Source organism: Echiichthys vipera (genome assembly GCF_963691815.1).
Source record: "Echiichthys vipera genome assembly, chromosome: 15".
Classification (NCBI taxonomy): Eukaryota; Metazoa; Chordata; class Actinopteri; order Perciformes; family Trachinidae; genus Echiichthys; species Echiichthys vipera.
Genome location: NC_139840.1, coordinates 18404787 through 18421402, shown reverse-complemented (window position 1 = coordinate 18421402; position 16616 = coordinate 18404787). Strand labels below are relative to the sequence as shown.

At 41.9% G+C, this 16616-nt stretch overlaps 1 protein-coding gene across 1 annotated transcript; it reads left to right on the top strand.

The window, feature by feature from the left end:
• Positions 1–1115: 1115 nt before the first annotated feature.
• Positions 1116–16141, top strand: LOC310957694 (segment polarity protein dishevelled homolog DVL-3-like). The gene is made up of 15 exons (XM_083928383.1): positions 1116–1670; positions 4162–4231; positions 6714–6829; positions 7744–7856; positions 8012–8147; positions 8844–8934; positions 9060–9129; positions 9345–9484; positions 10034–10110; positions 10264–10331; positions 10456–10605; positions 12623–12754; positions 13135–13302; positions 13415–13618; positions 14823–16141. Exons 1-15 carry the CDS (start codon positions 1510–1512, stop codon positions 15179–15181), a joined length of 2055 nt encoding a protein of 684 aa, XP_083784509.1. The 5' UTR covers positions 1116–1509; the 3' UTR covers positions 15182–16141.
• The last annotated feature ends 475 nt before the right edge of the window (positions 16142–16616 follow it).

Below are 16616 nucleotides of genomic sequence, written 5' to 3'. Positions count from 1 at the left end.
CACACACACTCCACCAGTGGCCCTTTTGGACATGCACTGCAAACCTCAAATGAACTAGATTTTAATCTGAAGCTGTATGTGTGAACGCAAATATCAGATTCAGTGGGACCGGACTTTAAACATAGTTTACCCTGCCAGCTCCCTTCATACAAAGACAGGGTTATCTCAAGGTGGGCTCATGTGTGCACACAGCCGTGGGTACACATTGACCGCTCTTTTCTTTGAGTTGAATGGGGGGGTTTTGACGTTTATTACAATGCGTCAGCTAACAACGGAGAAAAACCTCAGACAGGGAAAATGAAGGGTAATTTATACAACGAAATAACATATACATATAATTATATACAAGGAACGGCAAAATACTCTGTTGTTTATGACCAAATAACGAGCCGGCTCTGATAGCTCCTATGTAATCCGCATCAAGTCCTCCCCCCTGCATGCAGCACACTCTACCAAGGTGCCCCCCTTTGCCCAAATCAAATGGAGTATTTACAGCAGCCGTGTCAAACTCCAATTCACAGTGGGCCAAATTTAAAAACGGGACAAAGTTGCGGGCTGAACTCAATATTTACTAAAAGAACAACAACAAAAAAACTGCAAAATGGCATGTTTTTTGCCCATTTTTGGGGAGGGGTGGATTAAGTTTGTCCGAAGAGACTGGTAGCATGGCTGCTCATGTTTGTTAACAGAAAAGTAGCGGTGGATGTGCTTTATACTCTCGGGCCAGCTCTCATGGAACATTGATATGATCTTGCGGGCCAAATATAATTACACCGCGGGCCAGATTTGGCCCTCGGGCCTGAGTTTGACTCCCCTGATTTACAGTAAGTGAGAGTGCAAAAGAAACTATCTCTGCACCGAATTCTCCTAACATTATCCGGGGTTCATATGCTCACGCATCATCATATCATATAATGTGGGTGGCCCCTCTGGCTGCAGGAGCCTGGTGCCTGTATGACCGTCTCTGTTGACTCCCCATGGTTGACTCACGCACTGCAGCAGGAATAATAATAAAGCTGCCACTCTCCTCCTCTCCTGTGGATGGCGCACCTCCGACACAGGCTTGGGCGATTCTTGTGCAGTTCCGTGTGCAACGAACGAAGTACCGAGCTTGGCAGCTACTAGCGAAAGCAGAAAACCGACCCTTCAAGAGATTGTTGATCTTTACTGCGTTTTAAAACAGTTTTTCAGTCATTTCTCAGCACATTGGAAGTTTAATACAAACGGGAACTTACGAAGAGTCAATCCCGGGACGGTGTTAGGACGCTTTGTGGATGAGCAAGGTGTTTAAAAAAAAAAACACCAAGGCAGGCGTAACGTTAGCGAGCTGGCGTAGAAAAAGAGAGAGAACCAGGGCTAACGCAGCGAGTCGAGTCAGCCAGGGAGAGCCGCCGGGAGGACCACGGCACAACCAGCCGCCGCCAGCGCCACGGGGAGTCGGGGCCCGAGAGGGAGCCTGCCAGGCCCCTTCGGCTTGATGCACCCTGCCTGCCTCCGCCTCAGCCCGAGATGGGGGAGACCAAAATTATCTACCACCTCGACGACCAGGAGACACCGTATCTGGTGAAACTGTCGGTGCCGGCGGACAAAGTCACTCTGGCTGACTTCAAAAATGTCCTCAAGAAACCAAATTACAAATTCTTCTTCAAATCCATGGACGACGACTTCGGGTAACTGTTTAAAAAGGTTTATTGTGTTTGAGCGATGGGGGTCAGCGCGACAGTACTTAGTTGTTCCCTCTTATCGGTGGGCTTGTCACCCGTGTTTTAACGTTACCTGTCTGTCTCATGTTAGCTTCTCCCATTGCAGTTCCTTTGTTAGCTGCTAACGTTAGCAGGTCTGTTCAGCGTCACGACCCCGTTTGTTTACATTGTGCGTGTGTTGCTAGCTTAACGCGTCTTCTGTCCCTTGACTTTGTCTGACCAAGTTTGGTATTTGTCAGTTTCACGAAACACGGGTGAAAGTCCCTTTAACTTATCTTAGGTAAAGTGGCGGAACTTGAGGTAGTTGACACCACTGATGCTAATAAAAATAATAATAACCGTTAAGTGACGTTAAGGCTGTCACTTAGTGTTAACTAATGTATGGGGGAGCGTGTCTCTGTCCCCTCAGCCCTGTGTTCACTCGGATATAGAAGACAATTAAGAATTTCAGCTGAAAATATGAAATGTTGAGGAACTAAGAAAGGTTATTCTGAATTCACCCCCTACTCACTTTGGTAATTCATAAACACAGGAGAGAAAAATAAGGTTACCCCCAGACTGAAACCCGTGCTTGCCCCTGGCATACTTTGTGACCGGTCCCTTGCTAAACTGAGACTTAATTTTATAGTAAACTGAGCTTTTTCTTTTTTTTAGGAGTCCAAACAACCTTTTATCTGCAAGTGTTGTCCTTTTAGAGATTGAGAATAACTTTAGAGCCCTTCCCAGTTTGAAGAGAACTGCATAAATAGTGATGTGTTTTTTTTCCCTTTTTCCAAATTTCTTGATTACATTTTTACAGACAGGCAAAAAAAAGGACAACAGTTGCGTATTGCGTCTGAGCGTGTGCTTTAAAGTGAAAAAGCAAAAACAAAAATCCCCAACATGAATCCCACTGTCCCTCCCGTCAGACGTAGTCACAGTAAACATTTAGGTAATTCAATAACATACAACATAGGTAGATAATTAACAAAGACAAAATGGAGTATAAAACCGTAAATCATATAAAAATGTGATGCTTGTTCTCTTCTTCATTCAAAGTTGATTATTGAATGTGAGGGAACACAGGGCCTAATTTGATGGAGAGGGATTTTAATGGAAATGAGGGAACATAAGGTTTCATTTGGTGGAGGAAAAGGTAGTAGAAATAAGGGGACATAGTGATGACCCCATGTATGGTACGTTTCTGCTAATGTCAGAATGTAAACGGCCAGTTTCCATTGAGTCCATTACGGTCCCCCTGCTGTTGTTGTCTATTAGCCTGAGGAATGCAGAGTTGGAGACAGGAATGCCCCTGTTTCATCACCGTGGCAGCTTTATGAGCATGTCCTTTTGTGTTAAAACATAGCTGGAGAAGCAGACGTTTTATGTTCCTCCAGACACTGCTTTCTATAGCGTTAAAAAAAAGGAAAACGAAGAGGGGGAATATAAAAAAACAAACATTTCAGCCAGGTTTCCAAAGTTGTTTTTGGCTCAACTCAAACTAGGGTGGGGGAACAACTTCTTAACCTTTTTACAAGTGGGAATGCCATGTTTTTGAAAGGACCCACAGCTATTCATGTTTTGAAGAGTGAAAGGATACTCTGCAAATAAACTATTGAAACCTTTACTCCAAACGGTGGTATAGATCCAGCAACCTGTCAGACCGGAATAGAGACCTGTCTTACTGACCATCACAGTTCCTTCTTCTCTGAAAGGCACAGCTTATCTTGTCTTTACCAGTTAGTCTGAGTCCATTTCTAATAAATGCATGCCTGATTTGTACTTTATTATTTGCAAGCTTTCTTTTGAAGATTGATTTATTGGAGAGGCTTGCTGAAAAAGTCATACAGTTGAATTTGTTAAAAACACAGGCTGAGCTTTGTTTGCACAGGACATCTTTACATGTCTTGTTCATTTCAGAGCCAAGAATTTTACTTTTATTGCAGCCTTTGTTGTAAGGACAGACACTTTTTATATATAAAGTCTGAACTGATTTATTTCAAACATGCCTTCTTTTTTACTGGTTTTCCATGTCTCTGCTGGAAGCCTCTGGATTTTGTTTTACAGTGCTAAACTGTAGGGTAACATGCTGAATTATTGCTCTTGTGTTTTCTTGGCTTCCTTAAGTGTGCTTGGTTATATATTACCATCTAGATAATGCTGATATCAGCTACACAGCATCAAGGAGCAGGTAAATCTTTGCAGAATGTTTTAGGGACTACATTTGAACTGTTGTACTGCCTTAATCAGAAAATAATCAGCAGCACTGACTTTTTCTATAGGCAATATTGTATGTCTCCTGCTGGCAGTGTGTAACAAGAGTGTAGTGAGTGCACTATTATAACAGCATTGGTTGTCCCAGTTGTCAGCGCCCGTCCTGATGGAAGTATTGCCCCATCTCCAGCCTGTTGTTTATTGCCCTAAGAGTCCTTTTGTGTTTCTTAAGGTTTACTAAAACAGAGCTTTGTTCTCTTTACAGGGTGGTAAAGGAGGAAATATCCGACGACAACGCTAAACTGCCCTGTTTTAATGGACGCGTGGTGTCATGGGTAGGTTCAAAATACATCCTGGAGTAATTTTCTCGTTTGCTTATGTTTTTTTCTTGTTTTGCGCTTGTGCATGGCTGTGTGGCAACTGTGTGCGTGCGTGTATAACAATGATTCCCATCTGCTGGCCTGTGACCACAATCATACTTCGTCTCTAGGGAGATGCCCTATGCGTCTGCGTGATAATGTCATTGTCACATAATGATTCCAGGAGCAACAGACGCATGCAAGCGCCCTGCTCTTCTTCTATCCTCTTGCTATTTTAAGTACTTTTTGAGAAAATAAGCTGCAATGGCTTTTAAGTACTTTGATATAAGTCCTCACACATGCTAGTCACCACACGCAACACATGCATACATGTACTTTCTTGCAGTATTTCATTCAGAGATTCTGAGCAATAATTCTCTACAACACAAGAGACATCTGGTGCCGGTACTCCCTTCCTCTCCCCTCGACATTGAAATTGGTTTAGAGCAAGTGAAATCACAGGATAGGAGGAAAATACCCTGTAACAAAGAGCCTCAGTGCAGGTCCTCTAACAAGAAGATTGAATCTCGCGCCTTGGGAGAAAAAGGTTGAGAGAAAGAGTGCTCTGTTTCTTGATATGAAAAGCTGATGCATTTTGTTAATTACCTACAGTGGGGTTAGAATTATAGGTTTTATTTGAGAGTCATCAACACAGTGTTATCGCTGGAAGTTTGGGTTTATAATCCAGCGCACGTGCATCCTGATGTGTCCCTCCGTTGTGGTCATCAGACTATGTGGAGGTTTGGTTGGCTGTGATTCGAAGCCAATTCCTCTCTTTGTATGTGTGTTTTGAATATGTTCATAATCTCTCGGGGGTTGTTGAAATGTTCCATTTTCAGTGAAACGTTATCTCTGTTACACTGTGTCCATTTGTTTGTCTCCACCTGTTCATCTGTTGGTTCAATGATGTGATTGATTGTTCTCTGGAGTCCAGGGGCCTGACTGGCTATCATCACATCACATCCCATCACAACAGGCCAGCACCCCCACTCTGGCCTGTTGTGCTTTATTATCGGATCACAACCAGATTTAGTCTATTACATTATTTTTTTACACCTTATCTGAGTTCACCTTAACCCTCTTGCATTAAATTCACCTTTCCTCTTTCTGAACACCAAAGTGACCTCCCTGTTAACTGAACATTTAAAACAGCAAAACACAGTATGTGTGTATAAACTGGATACAAGAGTAAACTAAATGCGTGGTAGTAATGTTCTTGATTCTTTTTATCTGTCTACCTCGTATGTCTCTGTACAAGTAAAGAAAGTTCAGTCTTTCTATGGTGCATGATGGAGCTGAAATAAATTATCGATTGAAAACACAAAAAATGCCAAATATTCATGGCTCCAGCTCCTAAAAATTTGATTTGATTTACTGTTTCTTTTTGATGTGCGGTGTAGTAAAGTGAACTGAACAGCCTTGTGTTTTTGACCTCTAGTTGGACAAAAAAAAGACATTTACAGACGTCACTTTGGACTCTGGGATATTGTGATGGGCACGTTTATAGCTCAAATGATTAACCAATAAGCTAAATAAATGTTAGTTCATTAGCTCTAGAGTATGCTAATGGTATATATTGACTGTGATTGCATAACCACATCCATAGTTAGTTAATCAAACGTGAAATTCTAGAAACGTAACATCAAAACGAACAGCCGTGCTTGCCGTGTACAAAATGACATGAGCTAGAGTCTTTGCACTGCATTCATTTCAAACAGTATATAACTGAACATTACACACCATATGCTGAATTTACTTGTTGAAACGGTGCTGAAATAGGCATAAATAGTCAGACTATGACATAAATGGCTGGTAAATTTTATGTTCTAAACCCATTATTTACTGATAATAGTGGCGACAGTTTCATACCGTTCTTATACTAACTTTTAAGCCTGTTTTTGCATAGAAGTCATGCACGAACATGCTTCATTTCTAATATGAACAACCTCCAAGATGAACTCCAGATCTATGGCACAATGTCATAAAACCATCTTGACTGAGCAGGACTAATTTCCACTGGAATGTGCTGGAAGTAAAAGAAAAATAAAGGAAATGTTGACAGCTGAATATTGTAAAGTTAAAATCTTCCGGTCTTATAATTGTATTGAAAACACACCGTTGCGGTCCATTTGATCACACTTTTTCCCACACTTTGGTAACTTTGGCAACACTCTCAGGTAAACAAACCACACGTCTTGGCACAGGATCTTTCTGGCACATCTCTTTGAATCCACAGCTGCCTTTGACAGAGGACAAAGTGATTTTTACATTTAATGACACACTGTAGTCCCTAAATGCTGCCAAGCCTTTAGGCAGTGACAGTAAAACATGAAATACCACCCAACTCTTGAGAAGGGTTTAATGTAAACAAAGTAGTGGTCTGACGTGGTTTCTGCTGCTCACTTGTTCCGTGTCTTTCAGTGTATTCTGACTGATTTGACTCTCTGTTTGTTGACAGTTGGTCTCTGGAGACGGGGCCAACACAGACGCGTGCTCAGTGGCAGACAGCTTAGAGCCGGCACCCCCTTTGGAGAGGACCGGGGGCATTGGAGACTCAAGACCACCTTCTTATCAGTCAGTATATTTAGAAAATACTTTGTGGCGTCTTTCTTTTTGTGTACAATAGAGACTTTTTGTAATGAGTGACTGTGTGTGTGTGTGTGTGTGTGAGTGAGAAAGACAGCATGCATACTTTATTTTTGGCTCTGTCTTGAATGAGTCCTTCTGTGTTTCTTAATAACCTCACTAACGGAGGGAATGGCAAAATGTAATGAAAAAAATATGGCACCTTGTGACTGCCCAGTAGGAAATACAATCCAAAATCTCATTAGATAAGGCATGTAGAGCACCGATTTCTCAAATCCATGCTGTCTTGCCAGTCTTTTAGTTGATTCATTAATTCATCTTCAACCGCTTGTCCCTATCGGGGTCGCGGGGGTCCCAGCTGACATTGGGCGTGAGGCGGGGTACACCATGCACAGGACACCAGTCTATCGCAGGGCACAAAGAGACAGCGACAGAAAACCATTCACACCTACGGACAATTTAGAGTCATCAATTGACCTAACACATGCACGTCTTTGGACTGTGGGAGGAAGCCGGAGAACCCGGAGAGAACCCACGCAGACACGGGGAGAACTCTACACAGAAGTGCCCCAGCCTGGATTCGAACCAGGGACCCTCTTGCTTAGTTCTTTAATATATTTCCTAAAAAGTATTTATTACAGTCATTGGCAGTTTTCACATTTGAAAGTGCAGTCTGGTTCATCTGCAAGTAAAGTGTTTAGAAGACACATCATTGTAATGAAAACCAAACCAGATTGAAATAAGTCAACCAACGCAACTATTTTCCTGCCAAATATTCTATGCTAATGTGATTATAACCGATGCATTTAATAAACATTTGTTCAAGTGGCTGTTCAATGAGCTTAACTGCTGTGATAATGTCGGAGTGTGTTGTTGTATTAACACTAACTCTCTGTCTGAAGTGGGAAAGCAGCGAGCGGTCGGGACAGTTTGGACAATGACACAGAGACTGGCTCCATGGTGTCGCAAAGGAGAGAGAGGGAGAGGCCGCGACGGAAACACACCAATGACCACGGTCAGAAAGCTGTTTGCTTCATGTTGTTTTTCGACCTTAGAGATGCACATGTCCAACCTGCTGCTAGCACACATTCTGACTCTTTTGTAACACCGTTTTTTTCATCTGCCTCGTGTATACTTTGTCATCCTGATCGTGACGCTGTCCCGCTGCAGGTGGAAGGCAGAACGGCTACTCGCAGCGTTCAATGGGCCGTGGCGGCCCCGAGTACGACAGCTGCTCGTCCTTCATGAGCAGCGAGCTGGAGTCTACTTCCTGTTTCGATTCGGAGGACGATGACGCAACCAGCAGGTCAGATGTTCTCTGTAGCAGTTCGGCTTGTTGTTCATAATCATAGTTCAAGATGAGAAAAGGCAGTTTGGCTTGAGGAATGCATGGGGAATTACAGAAGATGGGTTTTGGCGGAGATTAGCTCAGCCTAATTGTCTGGTGGTTTTGTGGTTACCTCCCTGGTTCTCCTCGAGGAGTAACAGAAATATCTGCAACCCACTTTAGAGACTCTGCTGTTCTCAGTCTTGAGGCATCTACCAGGATGTTTTTTTCTCCTGTTGATGCAGATTGGAATCACAGTGTCATCAGTATATGAGATTCTACAGAAAGAAATAGATTTTTTTTGACTATTTGTCAGTCAGGTTATAACTTCTAAATTAAATTAGTTGGTTGCCAGTTAAAGCTGGTCCTGAGTCCTGATAAGCACCGCTGTCATCATGGAAATAGTGTTAATTATTTGTGTAACACTAAAACTTTAATTTGATGTTTAGACAAGTTAAATGTGTCATATAATTGATGTTTCGGTCCAGGTATTTTTATTGACACTTTAAGCTTGGTTCAGGTAGAATGTTTCTTCCTGATAGCAGAATGTATATGGCATAATTCCTTCTTAGTTCAGTGAATCATAGCAATAAACATTTGTTAATTAGCTCATACATACAGCATTTTCATATATGTGTGTGTATAGTCTCTAAAAAGAGGTTTTCTACTTTTCAGATTTAGCAGCTCCACTGAGCAGAGCTCGTCTCGTCTAATGAGACGACACCGCCGCCGCCGCCGGAAACCTAAGGCGTCCAACATTGATAGGGTGAGATGACACACTGGGATGTACAGATTTCTTTTTTTCAAATTAAGCTCCAGTTTGTGAGTTTAGATTCTTCTTCTCATATTTCTTTTCTTTTCTCTCTCTTTCATCATCTTTCTTCCCTTCAGTCTTCGTCATTCAGCAGCATCACAGACTCCACCATGTCTCTGAACATCATCACTGTCACTCTCAACATGGGTAAGTAACTTGGCCATGTGGAAGCTGCACACATAATCCTCATACAATCACACACTGAACCTAAGATCAAAAATTCCTTTCACAAGGCTATAAAATATGCAGCTGTAATCAATCTGCTCCATGTTGATATGGTCAACTTTTCTGTCTTTAACTTACTTCACTGCTGCTTTGCAACAATCTTAAACACACATCGTCTGTTCCTCTCCTCTTCACAGAGAAGTACAACTTCTTGGGCATCAGTATTGTGGGTCAGAGTAACGAGAGGGGAGATGGAGGAATCTACATCGGCTCTATCATGAAGGGAGGAGCTGTGGCTGCTGATGGACGCATAGAGCCTGGGGACATGCTGTTGCAGGTGTGTGTGTATGTATGTGTGTGTCTGTCTGTATGTAAAACAGTGAGAGGGAAAGAAAGACACACAGAGGATGAAAAATGCTGGTGTGTAGTAACAGCACCTGCAGTGAAATTAAATTACTTAATAGAACAATCGAAAGGTTTTTTCTTCAGATGGACATGCGTAAACAATAAAAAACATATTTCTGAACTGTGATCAATGCAATAAATGCATGTTGCAGTATATTATTACTATTATTCTCCTCCCCACTTTTATCTATGTTAAGTGTCTCATTGTATGGCAAGATGTTTCAGTCAGCTGTGTTTATGGCTCTAATGATCATTTTCCATTTTCATTATTGCAAAGCCACTTTAAAATTTTAATGACACGCTATGTTGAACACTGCCAGTCTCTCTAATGGCTTTGTTTAGTAGGGTTTATTAGAATAACTAACTCTCATACCTCATTTTATATCTATCTAGTGTAAGGTCCGTCCTTTATTCTCATAATGAACAATATTTTATTTGTGCAAATGTATGTTTACAACCTGAGAGATTTCTCCTCCTGTAGGTGAACGACATAAACTTCGAGAACATGAGCAATGACGATGCAGTTCGGGTACTGAGGGACATAGTGCACAAGCCAGGGTAAGCAGCAAACAGGCACGCATTAACACATATAACTATATTCTTTAACAGCAAAACATAAAAAAATATTCTTCCATAATACATAGGTGCAAAACAAGGATATGACTGAATTATCTGATACTATTCTTTGTCTCTGGGTTTGTTTTTTACCAGCCCCATTACTCTGACCGTGGCCAAGTGCTGGGACCCAAACCCTCGGAGCTGCTTTGCTCTGCCCAGGAGTGAGTGTCTGTCTCTCTTCCTTTTTTTCCTTTTCATTTCAATAAAACAAAAAATAATAGTTGATACAAATACATCCGGACCCATCTGTTTTCGTAGCTGATTAACCTGCATTTAATTCAACAGGTGAGCCAATCCGGCCGATTGACCCAGCTGCATGGGTGTCCCACACAGCGGCTATGACCGGGGTGTACCCTGCGTACGGCATGAGCCCTTCCATGAGCACCGTCACATCCACCAGCTCCTCCATCAGCAGCTCTATCCCTGAGACTGAACGTGAGTCGCATCATCCCCTGTAGCTGCCTTTTAACCAGGCAATTTTATTCCAAAACTTAAGTCCTACCATTACTCACAGTTATTCATTCAAATTCTGTTTGTCTTCCTCTGTTTTAAATTTGCAACGCATTTCTTTGTTTTTAAATTCAGTTTTGCAGCATGTACTATATTTTCTCTTGCCGTCTTGATAGATACATTTGACCATTCACACTACTATGTTTTAAGGCATAAAGTCCTCCACGATTGTTGATATTTCAGATTTTCCGTTTTTAAACATTCAGCTATCATTTTGGAGCCCCCCACCCCTCCACCCTCCACCCTCAGAAATGCAGTAATATCAGTATCTTCCTCTGACTTGTTAGGAAATCTCTGTTCTAAGTGTGGCCCTGCCCTCTCACTGCATTCCTGTAACTATTCTCTGCAGCTTTTACTGTGTTTGGCCTCTCATTTTCCATCTGCTCAATAACTCTTGTCAGAACTAAGCCATAACTCACAACTTTAATCTTCCCTGTAATCTTTGAAAAATCAGGGACATTTTTTTCTTTCTTTCTGTAGAAAAATATTCTCTTTTGACACACTTTCTTGACCAAATTGATATGATTCAAATTTCTGGAGATTCCCCCTTTCAGACAGAACATAAATCGCATGTAATCACATGCTTGAACATCTCTGGGTACAATTTATGGTGAATTGGTGCGTTCTTTAAATACTTTTGATAACTGACCAACTTTATTGTTGACAGGGGTTATTTCAAGTGCAGCTACAGTGACATTTCAAAGGATAAAGGTCATCTTAAATATCATTGTGAAAGTTCAGTTGGTGCTTCAAAATCAGAACAATGGCTTCTGTCTACACTATCTTGCACGAGTGCTCAACAATTATACAGAGGAGACATCTGTCATGGACAAGATACGTTCAACAGTCGTTAATGCAATGAAGCCACTTAAAGGGTCATGTTTTGCATAAAATACGGATGTACCGATCTTATCCTGATATTGGATATCGGCTGGATACAGCTTTAAATAGCTGGAACAGGTATAGGTGACAATGGGGATGATCTATTCAATATTTTATTATTATTTTAATAATTGAATAATAATTCAGTAAAATGTCTTTATATTTATTTGTTACATTCAAGTCAAACCTGATGTTGCCTTACATGGTCACTGCCACACAGTGAGGCCTATTTCTTGTTAATAAAACACTAGTATCGGATGGGTACTCAATTAGCTGATACCTAAAGCCAAGGTATTTGTATCGGAACTGAAAAAGTTTGGTTCGATCGGTGCATCCTCAATTTTTTTTAGCCAACAACAGCAAAAGTAGTTTTATATGTATCATTCCCCTCTGCTCTTCATCTTGTTAACAAGTCATCAAAAACTGAACCATCAATATATACAAAACTGTCATATATACAATACTCCCAAAATAAAATGTTAACATCCTTTTTTATATGGGATGGTCACAAGGCATTCTGGGAAATAAAGGACATCACTAATTTAAGTTTAAGTAGATTAGAAAGGTTGAGGGCAAGTGGGAAGACCAAAAGGTAAATCTCTACCCTTACTGTACCACCTTACCTCGAAATGCAGCTAACCTCAGTGAGATATTACAACGTAATAGTGTTCTAGAAAGGACATTTGATCCATTATGATCAGGCTTTTGTGAAGACCAGCTCAGTTGTAATCCAGTTCATACAAAGATTCAGTCTGATTCATGATCAAGACATAGCAGGGGTCACATTACAGTCCAGACCACAGGAAACCAAATATTATTTGAGGCAAATTCCAAAACAGACCAACATATTTGGAGTTGTCAGAGAAACAGTAACAGCACACAGCTGTGCTTTCATCAACTTTGTGGGAAACTAAATAAAAGGCACCAGCCGGTTTTTATACGTGTGAGATCTCATTCCTTTAAAACTGTTTCTGCATCTGTGTCAGACTGAACCTGTTTTAACTCTGTCAGGAAGATGTGTTTCAATCCCTGTGATAAAATGTCCTCTGATCTTTTTCAGGATTCGATGACTTCCACCTCTCCATCCACAGCGACATGGCAACAGTTGCTAAGGCCATGGCCTGCCCAGAATCAGGTCTGGAGGTGCGGGACAGGATGTGGCTCAAGATAACCATCGCTAACGCCTTTATCGGTATGTCTGTCGGAGCAGAGGGCGTGATCCAGCATTAATTGTTTCCTTCATCAGTATGCACTCCCTACAGTCTATTCTTCATTTGCTTTGTGCAGTTTGTAGATTGCTATTCTATCTTGTATCAATTAAGTATGAATGATAATCGTCCCAATAATCCACTAATATTGTTTTCCTTTATTACTCTAAGTTGCATATCATAACAGTAGTATTTTCGTTGTGTCATCCACTAAAATGATTTGGCTTTGCTGATTACCAAAACTCAGCTGTGTACAGATAAATGTCACATTCCCATAGATTAGTCTATCATTTCTATATCATGAAATAGTCATCGAGTTTCATGCGCAAAACTGAATCTAAAACGTGTGTGTTTGTGTCCTCAGGTTCTGATGTGGTGGACTGGCTCTTCCATCATGTGGAAGGGTTCTCAGACCGCAGAGAAGCTCGTAAATACGCCAGCAACCTTCTGAAGGCCGGCTACATCCGACACACCGTCAACAAGATCACCTTCTCTGAACAGTGCTACTACATCTTCGGAGACCTCTGTGGCAGTAAGTGGACGCTAAAATCTGCTTTGTGTTTGCAGTAAAAGCCAAGTTTCCACAAGGTGTTGTGGTGGCGCGTGACTATGAAAGTCTAAATGAGTTTTTCTGTCTCCTTCAGACATGACCCATCTATCTCTCCACGACCATGATGGTTCCAGTGGGGGTGCGTCAGATCAGGACACTCTCCCCCCTCTGCCCCATCCCGGAGCGGCCCCATGGCCCATGACTCTGCCCTACCAGTTCCCCATTCCACACCCATACGAAATGCAACAGCCCTTCCACAGTGGACCAGGCGCTGGCAGTGCAGGAAGCCAGCACAGCGGTGAGTGCACTTTGAACATACTGTATGTGTTCAGCATCACAAGTATACTCAACACGTATCGAATAAAAATTGGTACTGCATTGGTGAAAAACAAAATGAATGCTATATTAATGTTGTAATATCAAGTATCAAACACCCATCCCTTAAAGATTAAAATGTGTAGGTTTGTGGTTTACACCTTCCGGAGAACGGTAAGAGTAGTGAGCTTGAAGGAGCACACTGCAAACCTTTAAACTCACCTTTCAAGCCTAAAGAGACCTTGTGCAAAGTGGCAAATCTTAACAACATGTTGGAGTATTCCATTAAATCTCTCTGTCTCTAACCTCTCGTTTGCTGTCTTATCCTGAACCAGATGCGAAAGTCAACATACATTTATCTCCACACTTTCTATATACAGTTGTAGGTCCAGTTCGTGTTTGAATTAGCTCACTTCAAAGACTTGAAGGAAAGAGCCTCACTCTTTTTAAGAGTGAAAAATATTCCAACCAACGGCTCCAAAGGTGCCCTATTTACATGCTTAATTTGTGGACTTAACGTTTAGAAATAGAAAAACAGACATTGTGGTTTTAGGAACTGTTTGCTTGCGTAATGGAGATATTTACTGACCAACAACAGCTGGGCCCACTGACTGCACAAATCATCTCTGATATCCTGTCCTCCTCATTTTGCTAATCCAATTACGACATACAAGACGTGTCTTGGAGTTGCAATATGGTGTGTGTTATTGTTTTTTTGAAAAGCTTTCTCCAGCCTCCACAGTTGGTACTAAGCTAGTCCCAGCCCTACCTGTGTAAAAGATGATATGTATCTTTTCATCTGTGTGTGGGTTTGATGGCAACAAACATGCTTCTCAAAATCTCATAATGTTCCTTTAAGCGTAGAACCTTTTTATGGTTTTGAATTCATCAGTCTAATGAACTTGCCTCTAAACAAGCAGGCTGTTTGTGGTAATAAAATGAAAACATGTAACTGCTTTCAGTAACGAGCTGAAAGGCAGTGAATGCTCTGTGAGCATGTCTGCATTAGTCATGCAGCTCTCCAGAGAGTCTCCCACAAACTGGGTCAGTGCAGCCTGCGTCATTTCACTGGCACCCAGATGGGAGTGAGTTGTTCATGTAGGTCATTCAGATTGAATTAATAAAACGCAATGTGTTTTTATGTTAAACTTGGATAATAATCATTGTCTCTTTCACTCTGTTTACAGGAAGCAGTGGCTCTAACTGCAGTAAGAATGAAGGACGGAAGTCTGGCGGCAGTGGGAGTGAAACTGAGATCAGGAGCCACCGAGCTCCAAGCGAGCGCTCCGTGGCTCCCCCGAGCGAGCGGAGCGTCCGTAGCTCTGTCAGCCACCGCAGTGCCAACTCCCACTCAATAGCCTATAGTCCAGGCCTTGTGTATGGCCCCCCTGGCCTGCCACCTCAGCCCCCACATCTTTCTACAGCTGCACCTGGCGCCCCACCAGGCAGAGAGATCGCTTCTGTGCCCCCCGAGCTCACTGCCTCACGCCAGTCTCTGCGCATGGCGGTGGGCAATGCCGGAGAATTCTTTGTCGATGTGATGTAACACAGTTTCTAGGCCGATAACAAAGTAGCAGATTGAGTGTTCTCGTGTCATTATAAGACTGAGAAGAACAGCATGACTGGACAGGAGGGAGGGAAGATTGCAAAAGCTGTAACGCAAGGCCTTGATTCCAATCTCTTAAAAGCAGAAATGGAACCAACCCTTTTGTGTGTGTCGAGATAAGAAATGTTCCTCCTCCCTTGTGCTTTTCTTCCTAGTAGTAGTGGCCATACTTTCTTCAGTGAAGAAACCCCCCCTCGCTCAAGATGGAACCAAAGCGCCTTTCTCAGTTTCCGCTCCTCAGTGGGGAAGAGTTTGCGTAAGGACAAAGAGCAAGAGAGGGAGGGAGGGAGGAGGTGGAAATGGACAGCTGGGGAAGATGACTCAGCGCTTTTCTACATGGTTGTTTTTCATTTGTTCTTCTCTTCACTCTTCCCTCCTCTCTGCCTCCCTTATCTAACATTCTCTGTCCTCCCCCACCCCTGTTCACATCAAAATCGAGAGAAAGAAGCCTCTTCCCTCCTTCCGTTCTTTCAATTCACACTTGCTGACCTAACAAGTAAAAAAAAAAACCCTAAAAGAAAGTTGAAATGAACACTAACTGTTAACCTTATTGAGACTTTTTAAATGTTTGCTTGACTTCAGAAAGAAAGAAATGGGAAAAAAATATCTATGTAGTGCAAGAGAACTGCAGTCCTTACTGTAAGAATGCATTTGTTTTATTATATACGTAGTTGGTCACAACTAGTTTCATTTTTCAACGCTAAACATGAGCATCCAGCTTCAAGAGTCATTTTTACACTACATCACTGCATTTTCATCTGTTAACCAGAGCATTTTCAGACTCTGTCTTGTGATAATGTATAGTGGGGGAAAAAATTCTTACCATGTGTTTCACACTACTCTTTTATCAAGGAAAAAAATGTCTTTTTATTTATAAATATAGTTTTATGACTTAACGATGCTGCCTTGTGTTGTGTTTTTATTCGAGTGAGTGTGTGCGCGTAGGTTTGTGAAACTGTAATTTGTTGTTGTTTTTTCATGCTACCTGGGGTCATGGTTGCATTTCAAGGGGGTGAATTCCAGACCGTCCAAGATCAGGAATGTGAAGGTTTGGCAATCTGGTGCACAGATGTGTGCGTGTGGGCTGTGGGTATGTGTGCAAGAGATCAGCCTGTGTACATTTGCTTCAGAACTGAATGACCCTATGCAAAATGTTCCCTGTGGTTACAGAAGGGGGAAACTCCTGTAGAGGGGTGATTTGATTTAACTTGGGACAAAAAAAAGGGATGAATCAGATGGACTCTGCAGGACAGAATATAACAAGACCACCCACAACCATTAGTTTAAAAGGACAAACATATTTCTTGTTTCCCCACAGGGAAATTGGTTTTCTCTCTCTTATTTACTTAAGTTTGGAGTTAGAGAGCAGCTCTGG

Excerpts from the sequence above, each read along its gene's own strand:
- LOC310957694 (XM_083928383.1), top strand. The coding sequence starts at position 1,510 with ATGGGGGAGACCAAAATTATCTACCACCTCGACGACCAGGAGACACCG. Across the intron at positions 7,857-8,011 it reads GAAACACACCAATGACCACG|GTGGAAGGCAGAACGGCTAC; the intron begins GTCAGAAAGCTG and ends GTCCCGCTGCAG. Across the intron at positions 13,303-13,414 it reads CTTCGGAGACCTCTGTGGCA|ACATGACCCATCTATCTCTC; the intron begins GTAAGTGGACGC and ends TGTCTCCTTCAG.